This window comes from Rattus norvegicus, chromosome 1 (genome assembly GCF_021556685.1).
Source record: "Rattus norvegicus strain SHRSP/BbbUtx chromosome 1, alternate assembly SHRSP_T2T, whole genome shotgun sequence".
Lineage (NCBI taxonomy): Eukaryota > Metazoa > Chordata > Mammalia > Rodentia > Muridae > Rattus > Rattus norvegicus.
The window spans coordinates 98,801,321-98,815,863 of record NC_141534.1 but is presented as its reverse complement, the minus strand read 5'-3'; the positions used below and the strand labels follow the sequence as shown (position 1 = coordinate 98,815,863).

Genomic DNA, 14,543 nt, shown 5'->3' with positions numbered 1-14,543 from the left:
ATCTTGTCTCAAAAAGTCGAGAAAGCAAAAACCAAAAAACGAACAACAAACAAACAGAAACAAAGACGGCAGGAAACAGAACACAAGGGAAGCATAACACCACTAACAAAATCAGATACAAATAAAATTCAGGACTCTGATCAAATAGTTAACAGAGATTTCTTGTAGCATGTGAAAAGGTCAACCATGGTAAACACTTACCAGCCAGCAGCCTGCACCCCTCAAACCACTAGCCAGGAACGGATGTAACAAACCCCGCCACTCATGAGGGGCGCCCATAAGTACATCTCCCTGTCTGAGAGCAAACGCAAGGAGAGAAGAGGAAGGAGAAGAGATGGGGCCAGAACCCGATGGGTGTGCACTGAAATATTTACTCTAAATTAAAAACTAGGGGTTGGGGATTTAGCTCAGCAGTAGAGCGCTTGCCTAGCGAGTGCAAGGCCCTGGGTTCGGTCCCCAGCTCCGAAAAAAAGAAAAAAGAAAAAAAAAAAACTAAACAAGTTTAGTACTCTACAAAACACTGACAAAAATACTATAAAATAAGCCACAAAGAAAAATCTCAAAGTGATTTTTCTTTTCATTTCTCTCTTTCTTTCTTTCTTTCTTTCTTTCTTTCTTTCTTTTAACACAAATGGTGACTAACGCAGTGACTAATAACAAAAAGTTAACCAAGAAAAATCCAAACACATCAATCTGGAACGAATTAGTTCATTTTGGTCAAAAACCAAATCAATCAAAACTTACTAAAATATGACTGAGGGTGCTCAATAGCAAATTAGCCCAAATCAATTTATTATCTGAGAAGAGAGTTAAAATTCATTCAAACAGGCTTAAACATGGATATTCAAAGGAAGCATCGAGAAAAGAAAAGAAAGGAGTTAAGGATGAAATTGGAAATCTATGAGTCAAACAAACAACGGACCCAGAAAAGAAATTTAGGAACGGATTGACTGTACGCAGAGATCAATAAAGCAGACCCAACTGTTACAAACTGATCTATAGAGGAATAACATGGATTCATAGCAGGAAAGTGAAAAGAAATATACCTGAGGATATGAAGGAGAGACTTTAAAAACGGGAGCATAAAACGGGTAATTTAAAGTCCTTGGTGAAAGTAAAACCTTTCCAAGAAGCCATCCTAAGCTGTCCCTCAGAGTGAGAGGCTCAGCTCTGTAGGAAGCCCATCTGCAACACAGAGTCCGACAGTATCACAGGATGCCAGCCTTTTATGCTTTCTGTATTGTTCTCCAGAAGAGAAAATTGGGGGTGGAGGTGGGCTTGCCCTAACTATACTACGACCTTAAATGTGGCTAAGGGTTGGAGTTCTAAGACTATATAAAATGTGAATGGAGAATGCTAATAAGCCAACCCCATAATGGTGGATCAGAATGGTGGTAGTCACAGTACCGATGTCTACACTCACTGAATCCGCTCAACCAGGCCATGAAGGGTTGGTAACAAAGATCTCAGATGAGGAATCGGAGGTACAATGTTATCAGCCTGCCTGGTTACACAGCTGGTTAAGTGGCAGAGCTGGGACCCAAATCCAGAACACTCATCTCTAGGAATTCTAACCACAACACTACAAGACAACCCTCCTACTCCCCCACAGACACACTCAGACACACACACACACACTTCACATACACATATACACACACACAACCCACCCCATCCCCACACACACAACCACACACACATACACACACACTCAGACACACCCACACCCACACACACACACACACACACACACACACACACACACACACACGCGCGCGCGCGCGCGCGCGCACATACGCATGTGCACGCACTCACACCCCCCACACATTTTCAGCTTATTAAACACAGCAATGTACCCAGCAGAACAGAATGTGTACTGGGATGCTATTCTGGCTCTGTGGCAAAAGTTTACTGTCAATCACCTGAGGCATGCTTACTTCTAAACCTTGGTTCTTTTCTTAAAAAAACATAGACATTACTTATATGTAATCATATGTATACCTCAGGTGTGCAGGGGCCCACAGATACCAGAAGACGGTATTGAATCCCCTAGAACTGGAATTACAGTTGTGAGCCACCACGTGGGTGCTGGGAACCAAACCCAGGTCCTCTGCAAGGGTAGCGGCTGTTCTTACTGGCTGATCCACCTCTCTAGCCCCCAGTCCTGGTTTCTGACATGATTCTCCAGTAACAGCAACTGGCATGCCTTAGAGAAATGTCTCCCTCGGGGGCTTGAACAAAGAACATACACAATGAGCCTGGAGCAGCTTGCAATCAGAGAGAAAGCCAGGGGAGTGCTTGCAAGGCAAAATGACAGGTGTTTATCAAAGAGACACAAGAGCCAAATGAAAGAGACTTCGGCTCCCCGAGTTAGAACGACTGGAGCATTGAGATGAATGGCCTCAGCCCAGATCGCAATCCAAAATCTAAACTAAGCATCCGAGAGTCTAAATAGAAATGAGTATAAAACATTGAGTAAATAACCAGGAGAGAAGAGAGCACCGTGCGCCTAGACTTCATAAGTAAGGCATTCAGGTCCCCCTCAAGGAGGTGGAACTGACCCCCACCCCCGCCCCATGCCTATGTGCAGCCTGTGCACGGTGCCCTCTAGCAGAGCGAACTAATGGGAAGGGAAGGGTGGGAGTCACCTCACAGCAGAAACCAAACAAGCCAAAGCAAACCTTGGCAGGTGACCAGGTCCACACCGACAGGCATACATCAAGCGACAGCTACGTACGGCCTCGCTATTTTCTGATGACAATGGTACTTCCTCCAAGTATCACATAAGCCCAGAGTAAGCCTGAGGAGCTGAAATGGGGAGATAGATGCCCTTCCATCACCTGAGCCTGGCTCATTACAACTGTCAAGGTCATCACAAACAGGGGCAGGCCGAGGGACTGCCGCAGCTCAGGGGAGCACTGGGACACAGAACAACTAGATTCCGTAGGGTCTCCTCAGCCAGGAGAAGACACTGGGTGAAAGCTGAGAAACCAGAGCAGATCGGATAACAGCAACCAGCTATCAGTGTTGCTCCTGAGGGACCAAACCTTCCACAGCAATCTTAGCAAAGGTGAAGCTGATGCAGTGTGCCAACAACGCTCTCCTATGCTCCCAGCTCTCTCTACCCACACTTGAAAGCCCTTCCTGCTCCTGCAGAAGACCTAAGTTTGGTTCCCAGGCCCCGATTCAGGTGATTCACAACCATCTCTAAGTGCAGCTCCAGGGGACACTCCAGACTTGGCATGCACTCACACATAGTCACTCATAAATAGAGAAGATAAAAATGTTAAAGACAGGGGGCTGGAGAGATGGCTCAGCGGTTAAGAGCACCGACTGCTCTTCCTGAGGTCCTGAGTTCAAATCCCAGCAACCACATGGTGGCTCACAACCATGTGTAATGAGATCTGATGCCCTCTTCTGGTGTGTCTGAAGGCAGCGACAGTGTACTTATACAATAAAATAAAATCTTAAAAAATAAATTTATAAAAAATGTTAAAGACATTTAAAAAAATGAAAACTTTCTGAATCTCTCAATCTCTCTGTCTTGGTCTCTGTTTCTGTCTCTCTGTCTCTGTCTGTCTCTGTGTCTCTGTCTCTGTCTCTCTCTCTCTCTCTCCTTCCCTCCCTCCCTCCCTCCCTACCCCCCCCTCCCTCCCTCCCTCCTCAGCCAAGGAAGAAGCTTAAAAGGCAGCTGATAGCATTCTGCATCCTTTCCTGATACAATCTCCAAGCAAGCCAGGAAGACGGCTTCCTTAAACTTATGATAAACATTATCTATTATCTGAAATAAACAGAACCCCCTTAGTGTTGAAACAGCACAGATCCACAAAAGCACCCACAGGGTCCCTCCTGTGGTTCTGACACCTCTGGCATTGGAGAGAATGCCTGCTTTATATGGTGTCGACTCTACAGCGTGGACCAGTTCATTACCTGACTACACCTTTACAGAGAGCACATGCTTGCACACTCATGAGTGCACTTGGGGTGAAGGTAGGGTGGGGGTGTTTCTGACCTTTGTCTTGGTGGATTACCAAGGAAGTGCTGGCAAGGAACCAACATCAGGCCACCAAGGCCATAAAGGGTTTTCCGAACCCAGATGTGGGCTCCCGGTGGACTACCATCCCTTTTGAATGAGCTGTACTACACACAGCTCTCACCCCTCACCTCTGGCTGAATGCAGCAGCTATGTCTGATATGGAAAGTACTGGAACCACCTGTGGGCAATATAACCAGGCTCACAGAGAAGGGACATTAATCAACTCTTACCCGGTGACCAGGTCTGAGACAGTCTGCACTCCAAATCTGTCCCCAATACCTCCTTCTCTACAAAACCCAAGTATCCTTTACAAGGGGCAGTCAAGTAAACTAGGAACAGCCTCACTGATGTCCAGCTATGCCCAGGCTGGAGCCAGATCAGGTCAGAATGTCCCTTAGCTGGAAACTGGGCATCTCCAGAGTCTTCTAGGAAGAAAACAGACCCCTGAGTGACGGCCATCACCACCACCACCACCACACTACCACCAATCTTGTTGAATGACTCAGGAGGAGTTCCGACCCTGGCTATGGACATACAAGGCTGGGTCTGACCTCATGGCCAGTAAACAAGGCATCTGGGAAAGCCACAGAACAAGAGGAGGGCAGTGTGGACACAGAGGTCATTCTTCAGAGATGACAGGGTGCCTAGAGGGACGGGTGAACAAGGAAGGGAGGATCTCGTCTAAAACCAGACAAACAAAGCAAAGCTCTTGAGTTTCATGTCAGACTTTGAGGGCCATGTCAGTGTTTTGTCTGTGTGCTCAGTCCTGTTTCATCTCCATGAGAAAAGGACAGGAGGAAGGTAAGGAAGGAAGGATGAGGAAGAAGAAGGAGAGGGAAAAGATGGGGAAGAAGAGGAGGGAAAGAAGGAAAGGGAGGAGGGAGAGGAGAAGGAAGAGAAGGGGAAAAGAGGAGGAAAAGGAGGAGGAAGAGGAAAGAAGGGAGAGAAGGAGGAAGATGAGGAGGGAGAAGGGAAGCCTGAGAATCATGACTCCAGAGATCTGGAATCAGCTCCAGCAGATTGCCAGAGCAGCCAGTGCTCGCCTACCCAGAGTGAGGGGTGCAGCCAAGGGCCCACAGTGCCCATGTTCTGCAGACTGCCTGCTTCCCTGCAGCTCTGACCTCCTTAGCCTCCCTCCATCCTTACTGGAGCTAAAGTTTTTAATCCCTTAAAGACAAAAAGAACCTGGCCTGCTTAAAGTAAACATGGCTAGGGTTTTGCAACCTGAGAGCTTGGTACACTGGAGGTCCCAGCACCTGGAGACTCGGATGGAGTATCCAGGTTGGGGTGAGTTCAGGGGGGTTACTAGAGGTTTATGTGTATCTCTGAGATGTGTGGTGTGAGCGTGCTAGTGAGTGTGAAGTGTGATGTGTGCACAGTGTGCAACATGGTGGGCGCACAGAAGACGTGTGTGTGCGGTGTATACAGGAGCATGGGGGTGTAGGGATGTGTGTGGCAGGCATCAGTGCATAGTGTGTAAAGGTGTGACATCCATGTAATACAGAGAGGAAGTCCCTCAGGCTGTGTCCCTCCCCCACCTCCCCAATCTGGACATAACAGGCACCCTGAAGACAACAGACACATGACTCATTCCATTTGTCCAAAGTGCAGGAAAAAGCAATAAGACCTTTCATTTTAAAAACGCGCAGCTGGGCAAGTTCTTCATTAACACTGGAAACACTAAAAGAAAACAGGAGGCTACCACTGTGGGCAATTGCCTGTGACAGGAACCCAGAAAAACCCAGCCCTAGTGGGGCGGTTCCAGGAGGGTTGAAGACTGTCAAGACAGATTTCTTCACTGGGGAGAATGGGGTGGGGGGTAAGGCCATGGGACATGGTTACACCCACAGAACCTGTCTTTTAAGTTCCACATAGTACCCACCCTCACAAGCTGCCATGAGGGCCCCAAATCGCCCCTTCACAGATGGGAGTGAGGGAGACAGCAATCCCAATTAAGGTCCCAGGCTGTCAATGTCCTCAAGTTATTAATCTCCTTGTAGTAAATGTGAACCGGGACCTGCTTACACAGCCAATTGAGCATGCTCTAAATTAGTGTTTGCAGGTAATTGATTCAGCTGCCAGCCCCATGCCAGCCAGCTACAAGCCAGTTACGCCACTAACATTAAATAATATGAGGTGGTAAAACGGACCGCCTGATTGGGCCCGGAGTCAGATGCTGGGCGAGCCCGATTTGTTCAAACATTAACGTCTTATTGGTTTAACACAATTTACTACACCTCGATTTTGGAAAATGATTTTCATTTCCTTGCTGGCAGGCGTAGCACAGAGGAGAAGGCAGTGTCTTCATAAACGACATCAGCTAGCTTACGCCTTTTTAACATGCCCTCAAGATTGTATAATAAATCTCTGATAATTAAAAAAGGGGGAGGGAGGCAGGGCTTAGACTGAGGTCCCTAGCTGGTATCCCTGAGAGGGTAAAGCTGTTTGTCTGGTGCTGCCCGGCTTCCACCCCAGCTTCCAGTCCTGGCTGGGAGTCTTCCTGCCCCATCCCTGCCCTGCAGGTTTGAAGGATGCCTGCCATCAGTGCAGAGCACTATCAGCACACTGGAAAAGGAAGCTTGCTTCCTTTTGCCCCCACGAGTCCACAGCCCACATCACACTAGGGCTACCTTGACCGATATGTCTACCCAGCGGTCCAGTCTGTGCTAAAAGGGCCACATGCCTTGGGTCGCCAACAACACCTGCTTCTAGGCTCTGATTTCAACTTGAGAATAATCCTCAAGTCTCCAGTGGCATGCAGGATGTTAGGAAAATAGCTCAAATCCCTTTTTTCTCTCTTCCACACATCTGTCCATCCATCTACCCATCCATCCAACCCAGATATTTTTCCTCATACCAGTGACTGAATAAAGATGAGACACAATTCCTGCGACACCTCCAGGTTCTCATGGACATAGACTGCAGTGGTGCCAGGAAGTGGCCCAGGCAGTGACAGACAGGCCTGCCTGTGGAAAGAGAGCTTGGGACTAAGAGTCGACCTAGTTCATGGCCACAGATGTCTAAGGGGCAGGGGAGTGCCCGCTTGAAACCTGGGTGGAGACATCTTCAGATGTGATGACATCCACGGACCACTGTCTTTCCACTATGTCCAGGAGCAGACTTTGCATCCCATTCCTGTTAGCACCTCTTCCACTCTCCCCTGTATGCCCACTCTCGCCAGCCCCTTTATGCTAAGTTCTCAGGGACCCAGTGATCGGGTGCTCCCACTGGCTGAGGCCCATAGCCAGATGCAATATCCTCTACAGCAGTGATTCTCCCCCTACCCCCCGAGCTGAGGACCAAACCCAGGGCTTAAGTGCTCTACCGCTGAGCTAAATCCCTAACCCCTACAGCAGTGATTCTTAACCTTCTTAAAACAGATCCCCATGTTGTAGTGACCCCCAAATCATAAAGGTATCTTGATGCTAATTCATAACTGTAATTGTGCTACTATAATGAACTGTAATATAAGTATCTGATATGTAGGACATCTGATATGCAATCCCAGAGGGGATGAGACCCACAGGTTGAGAATCACTGCTCTAGAATCTAGCCATCTAACTTCTATTATGGGCCATAGGCAGATGTGGCATACATGGTATACATGAGAAAACTAGCTGGTCATCATTCCAGATCTTTGCACTTGGCACTCTCTGTACTGCCAAGGCCCAACACGATGTCTAGCGTGCTGGCGAAGTTTCAGACTGTTGTGCCCATAACTCAGAGATCCAGTCACCGAGCTCTCCCCAGGATACCTAGCAGCCCAGTGTAATACATGGCCTCTGTTTGAATCTTGGTTTAAGGAAACCAAGGAATCCAAAAAGGAAAGACACTTACATCAGTGTAGACAAAGGATAATGCTAAGAAATTATAGTCGGGTCACTGGAGGGAGGGCTTGGGGGTCAAAAGCATTTAGTGATCTTCCAGAGGACCCAGATTTGGTTCCCAGCACCTACATCAGGTGGAGTTACTGCTTGTCACTCCTGTTTCAGTGATCCACTGCCCTCCTCAGGCACCTGCATACACATGGTACACATAAACTAACATGTGCACGCGCGCGCGCACACACACACACACACACACACACACACACACACACACGCGCATGCACACACACAAACATCCATAAGAGAGAGCTGACAACATGATTTGCCTCCAAACCCGACAACCTGAGTTTGATCCTTGGGACTCAAGAGCAAGAAGAGATAATCTTCTGACCTCCATAGGCATGCTTAGGTATGTGTGTGCCCACACACACGTACTACACTAACTAACTTTGAGAAGTCCCAGTCAGTCCTCGCAGAAGAAGGGACTGACTCTAAGGACCCTGTGGATACCAAGAAGCCTTCCCAGACACCCAAGCCGCTCGTACCCACACCTCGTCCCCTAACATTTCAAACCAACTGGAGGTTACTTATAAGGCCCAACACGATGTCCACAGGGGCTGCACTGTGCGGCCTGCAGGAGAAGGACAAGGAATGGCTCATGAGTGTTCAGTTACTGACTCAAGTTAAATAAAAGTCAGTGCCATGGTTGGCTGAATCCGTGATGCAGGATGCTCACGTACAGAAATCTGCCTGTATTGTTTATTTATATGGTTAGATGGGATAATGGCAGGGTAGTTATAGAAAGGGAAACGTCTCACTGCCTGAGACATCTCCTGAAATATTTACATGAGAAATGGCATGATGTCTGGGCTGTTCACATACGCCAGCAAACCAAAACACAAACACAGCACTAAACAACCATGGATGAGGACCTCGGGGTTCATTATGCTATAAGAACACCTTTTTATTTCTGAAAAATAAAACCCCTCCATTCTACCAAGGCATTCCTTGCTCCAGACCCAAAGCCCATGTAGCTCTGCCTATGAGTGGCAGCAGGGTTAGGGTCAGGGCTGAGGAAAGAGTATCTTAGGGTCCCTTCAAGGGACAACCTCCTACAACACAGGGCACAGCTGACTGACAGGCAGAGGTGATGGGGGCCCCATGCTGCGATGTGCTATTCTTGCTCTGATTTCTTGGTTATTTTTGTTTGAGGCATCTGTTATGGGTCACTATGAGTCAACTCAATTGGGAACAGGTTTCTGGGCCAGTGCCAGTCTGAGGGGCTCGCTGCTCCGCCTTCCACCCTGGGCTAGCCTGATAGCTCTCATCTCAGATCCTTGAGGGGGAGGGGGGATGTTGTGCAAACTGTAATCAAAGAGGCTGTGCACGCCCTTCCCCAGTGTCCTTGGTGAGACAGAGGCTCCCTCGGCTTTGATAGACAGTTGGTTACATGCCCCCTCCTGGGATATCATAGGAGCTGAGGAAAGCCATTTTAACAATTCTGTGTCCTTCAGGGTAGGAAGAGGACTCTAGATACTCAGCTCGCCGTTCAGGGTTAAACTCTGAAAAAGGCCTCTGTTTCCACCGTGAACACACGTGTCATGCTGGCTGCTGCTGGCCCCGCCTGTGTGCCTCAGTGTGCATCTACACTGATGTAGGCCATGAGGGTTGGGACAGCATAATAGTCCTTTCTCTGCTATTGTAATAAAATATCCAAGATGGGCTATTTTATGAGAAAAGAGTTTTGTATAGCTTATAATTTTGGAAGCTAAAAGTTCAAGATGAGGCTCGCTTGTTTGGCCACTTAAGAAGTCAGAGATCTGGGTGTGGCTGGGTTGGCCCTTCTTACAGCAATCCTTTCACAAGAACTACTTCTGAGTACAGGACTCCCAGTGACACGAGGGCCTCTCGATAGAGCCCCATCTCAAAGGCCCAACTCTAGTCACATCACCACATTGTGGAGCCAGCTTCAATGTCCTTTCAGGGACAGGAGCCCTTGGAAGACACAGCGGAAAAGAATCGGCTTCCCCTGGCACAGGGCAGGTCTGACGGCCACCAAGAGGGGCTGGGGGCTGTCAGCATGGGAGATGGGGTAACAGTTGTCAAGCACATACACATCCAGGTAGGAAAAGGAACTTGGGATGGGAATGGCGACAAGTGCTGTGGGTCACCGTGTGGTCACTGATGGGAGACCCCGGATGGGGTGGGGTATCTGGTCTGGGTCCTAGAGCAGAGCTAGGCTTCCTTAGGAAGCACCTGGGCATGCCGACCTGTGGACCTGCGAGCCAGCGGCAAGCCTAATTGGAGCTGGAGGCGGATGGGGCTCTCCGGGGAGCGTTAGGAGCCACTTAACCATCCCTCGACCCAGTCGCCCGAGCACAGCAGACATAATGGTGATGTTTACACATAAAAATAGCAAGCTGTTTTACTGGTGGCTTCTGGAGGCACAATAGTGGCCGTTGGGTAAAGTTTCCCCCACAAATTGCAGAAACAAAGTCTGGGAGTGGAATGATGGGCCACTAAAGCAGCCTGGAAAGTTATCAAGGCCCATTACCATCAAACACTCTGCCAGGAGCCAGGGAGGTGGCGGCCACCAGAGGGACCATAATCTCTGCCTGGGATCCCAAGGCCGCGTATAATCCCCACCTGATCGCATGTGCTGCACCAGCCCCTCATCTGTTACTTGCTTGGGGAACATAAATTGCTGGGTCTTTTTTTACATCTTAATTTTTACCCCGAGGCGCACAGCTTACCTTTCCATCTCGTATTCCTTCATCCCCACTTTTACAGCCTTCATCACCTAGAGGACGGGCATTAAGCAAAGACATTTGTATTAAGCAGATAAGTAACACGGCCTTATAAATAATGTATGACACTTTTTCAAAAGCTCCTCTTTAAAGGGAAAAGGGAGGGGGGTGATCTGCGCACAGTGGCACAGGAAAGTGACGGACCTCTGTGACAGCTCCGAGACCCACAGAGGTTCCGTGGCCCATTGCCTTGTCCAGAGGCTGATACACCATGCTACCATGGCGTGCTGGTGGCCAGAAACCTAAAGATAAAAGGTCTGACCGAAACATTTGGCGGATCCTGAATATTAAGAGAGGGTCTTATTTATTTACTTACTTTTACCTAATTTTCATATAAACAGAGAAATTAGCCGGAACAAGAGATTACATGGCCTTTTGACTATGGGTGTCATCTGTAACACTAAACTGTGACGGTCCCTGAGCAGGCACCTTGAGTGGCCTTTAAAATACTGGCTCCTTTACTCGCATGTGGAGCTGTCTTAGGAAGGGGGGGGATGGGCAGACTTGGTAAAGCACACCTGCAATGCTGGAACTTGCGGGGTAGAGGTGGTAGGATCATAGCTTTGAGATAGCCTGGGCTATAATGAGCTCAAGACCATCCTGGGATATATAGCAAGATGTTGTCTTTAAGAACAAAAAGAAAGAAAAGAAAAAAATGGCTGAATGATTAAAGAATGCCTGCGGCTCATTCATGAGGACTGGAGTTTGGGTCCCAGCACTCATACTGGGCTCACAACTGTCTGGAACTCCAGCTCCAAAGGATTCAATGCCCTCTTCTGGCCTCCAGGGGTAGTGTACTCACATATACATAGACAGACACACATGCAAATGCACACAGACACAAATAAACAATAATTTCAATTAAAAGAAAAATGACAGTTGGTGTGCTTTGAAACAGAATGGCTTCATATAATCATAGATTTGAATGTTTGGTCCCCAGAAAGTGGCAATTTGAAAGGATTAGGAGATATGGCCTTGTCAGAGGAACTGTGCCGCTGGGATAGGCTCTGAGGTTACAGAAGCCCAAGCCAAGCCCGGTCTCACTCTTCCTGCTGTCTACAGATATGGATGCAGAACTCTCAACTTCTCCAGCATCAATCACATCCGCCTGCGTGCCGTCATGCTCCTGCCATGAAGACAACGGACTGAGCCTCTGAAACTGTAAGCCAGCCCCAACTAAATGCTTTCTTTTGTAAGAGTTGCCGTGGTCATGGTGTCCCTTCACAGCTATAGAGCACCAAGACAGGCAGCAGCAGGAGCTGGAATTACAGTTACAGATGGAAGATGCTTTAACAGGCGCTGGGAAGTCCAGGATGTCAGGGAAGTCCTGCTCTCTTGGAAGTGGGGCCATTTAGTTGGACAGTTCGAGAGGACTGGGATCATGGCCCTCATGAAGGTGGGAAGGTGGGTACCTTAGGATGAAAAGAGGGAGCAGAGAGTTTCCATCTGTGCCCTGCATCCACAGGTACAGAGAGAGAGAGAGAGAGAGAGAGAGAGAGAGAGAGAGAGAGAGAGAGAGGATTCACACCTTCATTTTCCATGTGCATTTATCTTCCTTACAGTTCTCTCACCCTGCCTAAAGCCATGTCCCCACAGACTAGTGTGTTTGAACAGTTGGGCTCCAGTGGGGGGTGCTGCTTGGTGGAGGCTGTAGCACCTTTAGGAGGGGAGGCCTAGCTGGGGGAAGCCGGGTGCTGGGGAGCTGGCACTGAGGGCTGCAGCCCAGCCAGCCACACTTCCACCCCAGTCTCTTTGCTTCTTGGTGGGCTGAGGTATGAGTAATCTCTGCATGCTCCTGCCTCCAAAGAGCCGCCCGTCACTCCGCCATGACAGAGTGTAAGCCAAAACAAATCCCTCCTCTCTGAGGTCACTTCCTGTCAGGCGCTAGATCACAGCAATTTGCAAAGTCACTAATGTACTACTGCCCAACTCACCTCACGGTGGGCCTCACTGGAGATCCGATTTGTGTAGCGCAAAACCTCCAGCTCCATGTCTGTCTTGAACACTCGGCTGCAGAGAAGAGAAAGACAGGGCCAACTCAGTGATCTGGCAGGGCTGAGAAGACTTCCCCAGGGAGACTGATCACCGCCCCTGGGGACTAGGCCAGAGAAGCCCAACAGATATTGGCTGCTTTGCCTTAACTCACCTCCTCAGGTACCAAGGCGCTCATTTCTCAAGATCTGAGACAATTGGTAGCCAGCCAGTTCTCTCCAGGCGTCTGGCTGACTCCGTACGTCATTAGGATGTTACTGGTGGGACCAACTCCTGTACAGTGTGTCTGCAGCCCAGCTAGGCCTGCTTCTCAGGGAACACAGCCTGTAAAGGCATCTTCATTCCCATTTTGCAGTCAGGCAAACTGAGTCTTAGCCAAAACAATATCAAAGGCAGGCTGCATGGCCCACTGTGCTTCAACCGCTCCCCTGTCCTTAACACTCCACACAAAACCAGAACTCTACACCCAAACTACTGATCAAATCCAATAGCAGAGGGTCACAGTCAACCATTCAAAAGCTCAGGGATGAAAGAAATAGTTCCAGGCATAGGCCAGCCAAAAAAAGGTAATGAACGGGTATAATGGGATAGCTTTAAGATTTATTTTTATTATTTTTAAATCCTCAGAATGTCCGTGTGTGAGTTTGTGCATGTGTCACTGCAGACGGAGACCAGTAACGGATGCTGGATCCACCTGGTTGGAGTCACGGGTAGATGCGAACCACCACGTGGCTGCCGGGAACTCAGGTCCTCTGCAAGAATAGGACACATCCTTGACCACTGAGCCATCTCTCCACATCTCCCCTGGGATATTTTTAGGAGGTGGCATTGGTCTGGAAGTAATTAAAAGCAGCAGAAGGTGAAGCAGCCAGCAAGTCAAGGAAATAAACTGTAAAAACCGGTGTTCAAAGTATGTGGCTTTGAGAACATCCACAAGAATCGGATGGGTTCATTTCCACACAGACACTCGGGATACTTAAGAATGCTCAATGATGTGGTAGATGAGGCGTGAAGTCCTCCTATCCATAAGAGAGGAAAAAGGCGAATGAATCTCAGGACTAAATAGGAGCTGCAGTGACTTGCCAGGCATTGAGGCCAGGGCACACATCTCCTTCCTGTGCAAGGGGGAGCTGGAGTCTCATGGTGGATTTAGCATCATGAGCAGGGGAGGACAAATCAGAACTGTTTGCATCCTAATGGAGTGCAGTAAGCAACGTGTGCCACCTGTGATGGCTCATATGCTGCACACAGTCAGCGGGAGACATGGATGTGAAGGGGCCCACGAAATGCTCCAACACAAATCCAGAAGCTAGAATGCTCTACCACCCTTCTCAGAGGTCAGGGCTGCCATCCAGACCTTAGCTGTCCCTGTAGAGGGGCCTTCCCTCAGCTATGCTGGATGTCTCAGGGATTTTGTTACAGGGGCATTGATCATTGGTAAGAAACTGTCACCGTATCCAGGGAACACACTGAATGTGCTGAGGACAACTGGGGGATTCCTGTTTATAATTGTTTTCTAACTTAAAAAAATAGACTTCCTCATTAACATGTTTTACAGACGTATTTATGTGTGTGTGTATATGTGCCTGAGCATATGTCTGTGTCTCACATGTGTGCACGTGCCTGTGGAACCCTGGCTATGGTGTTGGACCTCCTGGATCTGGAGTTACAGGCGCTTACACCTGACATGGGTGCTAGGAACTGAGCCCAGGTTTTCGGTAAGAACAAGGTTTGGGGGTTTGTATTGCTGAGATAGAACACTGGGACCAGAAGCAATGTGGGGAGGGAAGGGTTTATTTCACCTTACCGCTTTAACTCCAGCATCCAGAGAACTCAAGGTAGGAACCTGGAGGCAGGAGTTGATGCACAGGCCATAAAGGT

The 14,543-nt window shown here is 48.6% G+C and overlaps 1 protein-coding gene across 1 annotated transcript in view; it reads right to left on the bottom strand.

Annotated features, from left to right (window-relative positions):
- Pepd (peptidase D) overlaps positions 1-14,543 on the bottom strand; it is a 138,587-nt gene that overhangs the window by 62,297 nt on the left and 61,747 nt on the right. The window contains exons 8-9 of the mRNA NM_001009641.2: positions 12,605-12,680; positions 10,617-10,663 (exon numbers count right to left, since the gene is read on the bottom strand). Of these exons, the coding sequence (NP_001009641.1) occupies positions 10,617-10,663; positions 12,605-12,680 (123 nt within the window). The remainder of the gene's footprint in view (positions 1-10,616; positions 10,664-12,604; positions 12,681-14,543) is intronic.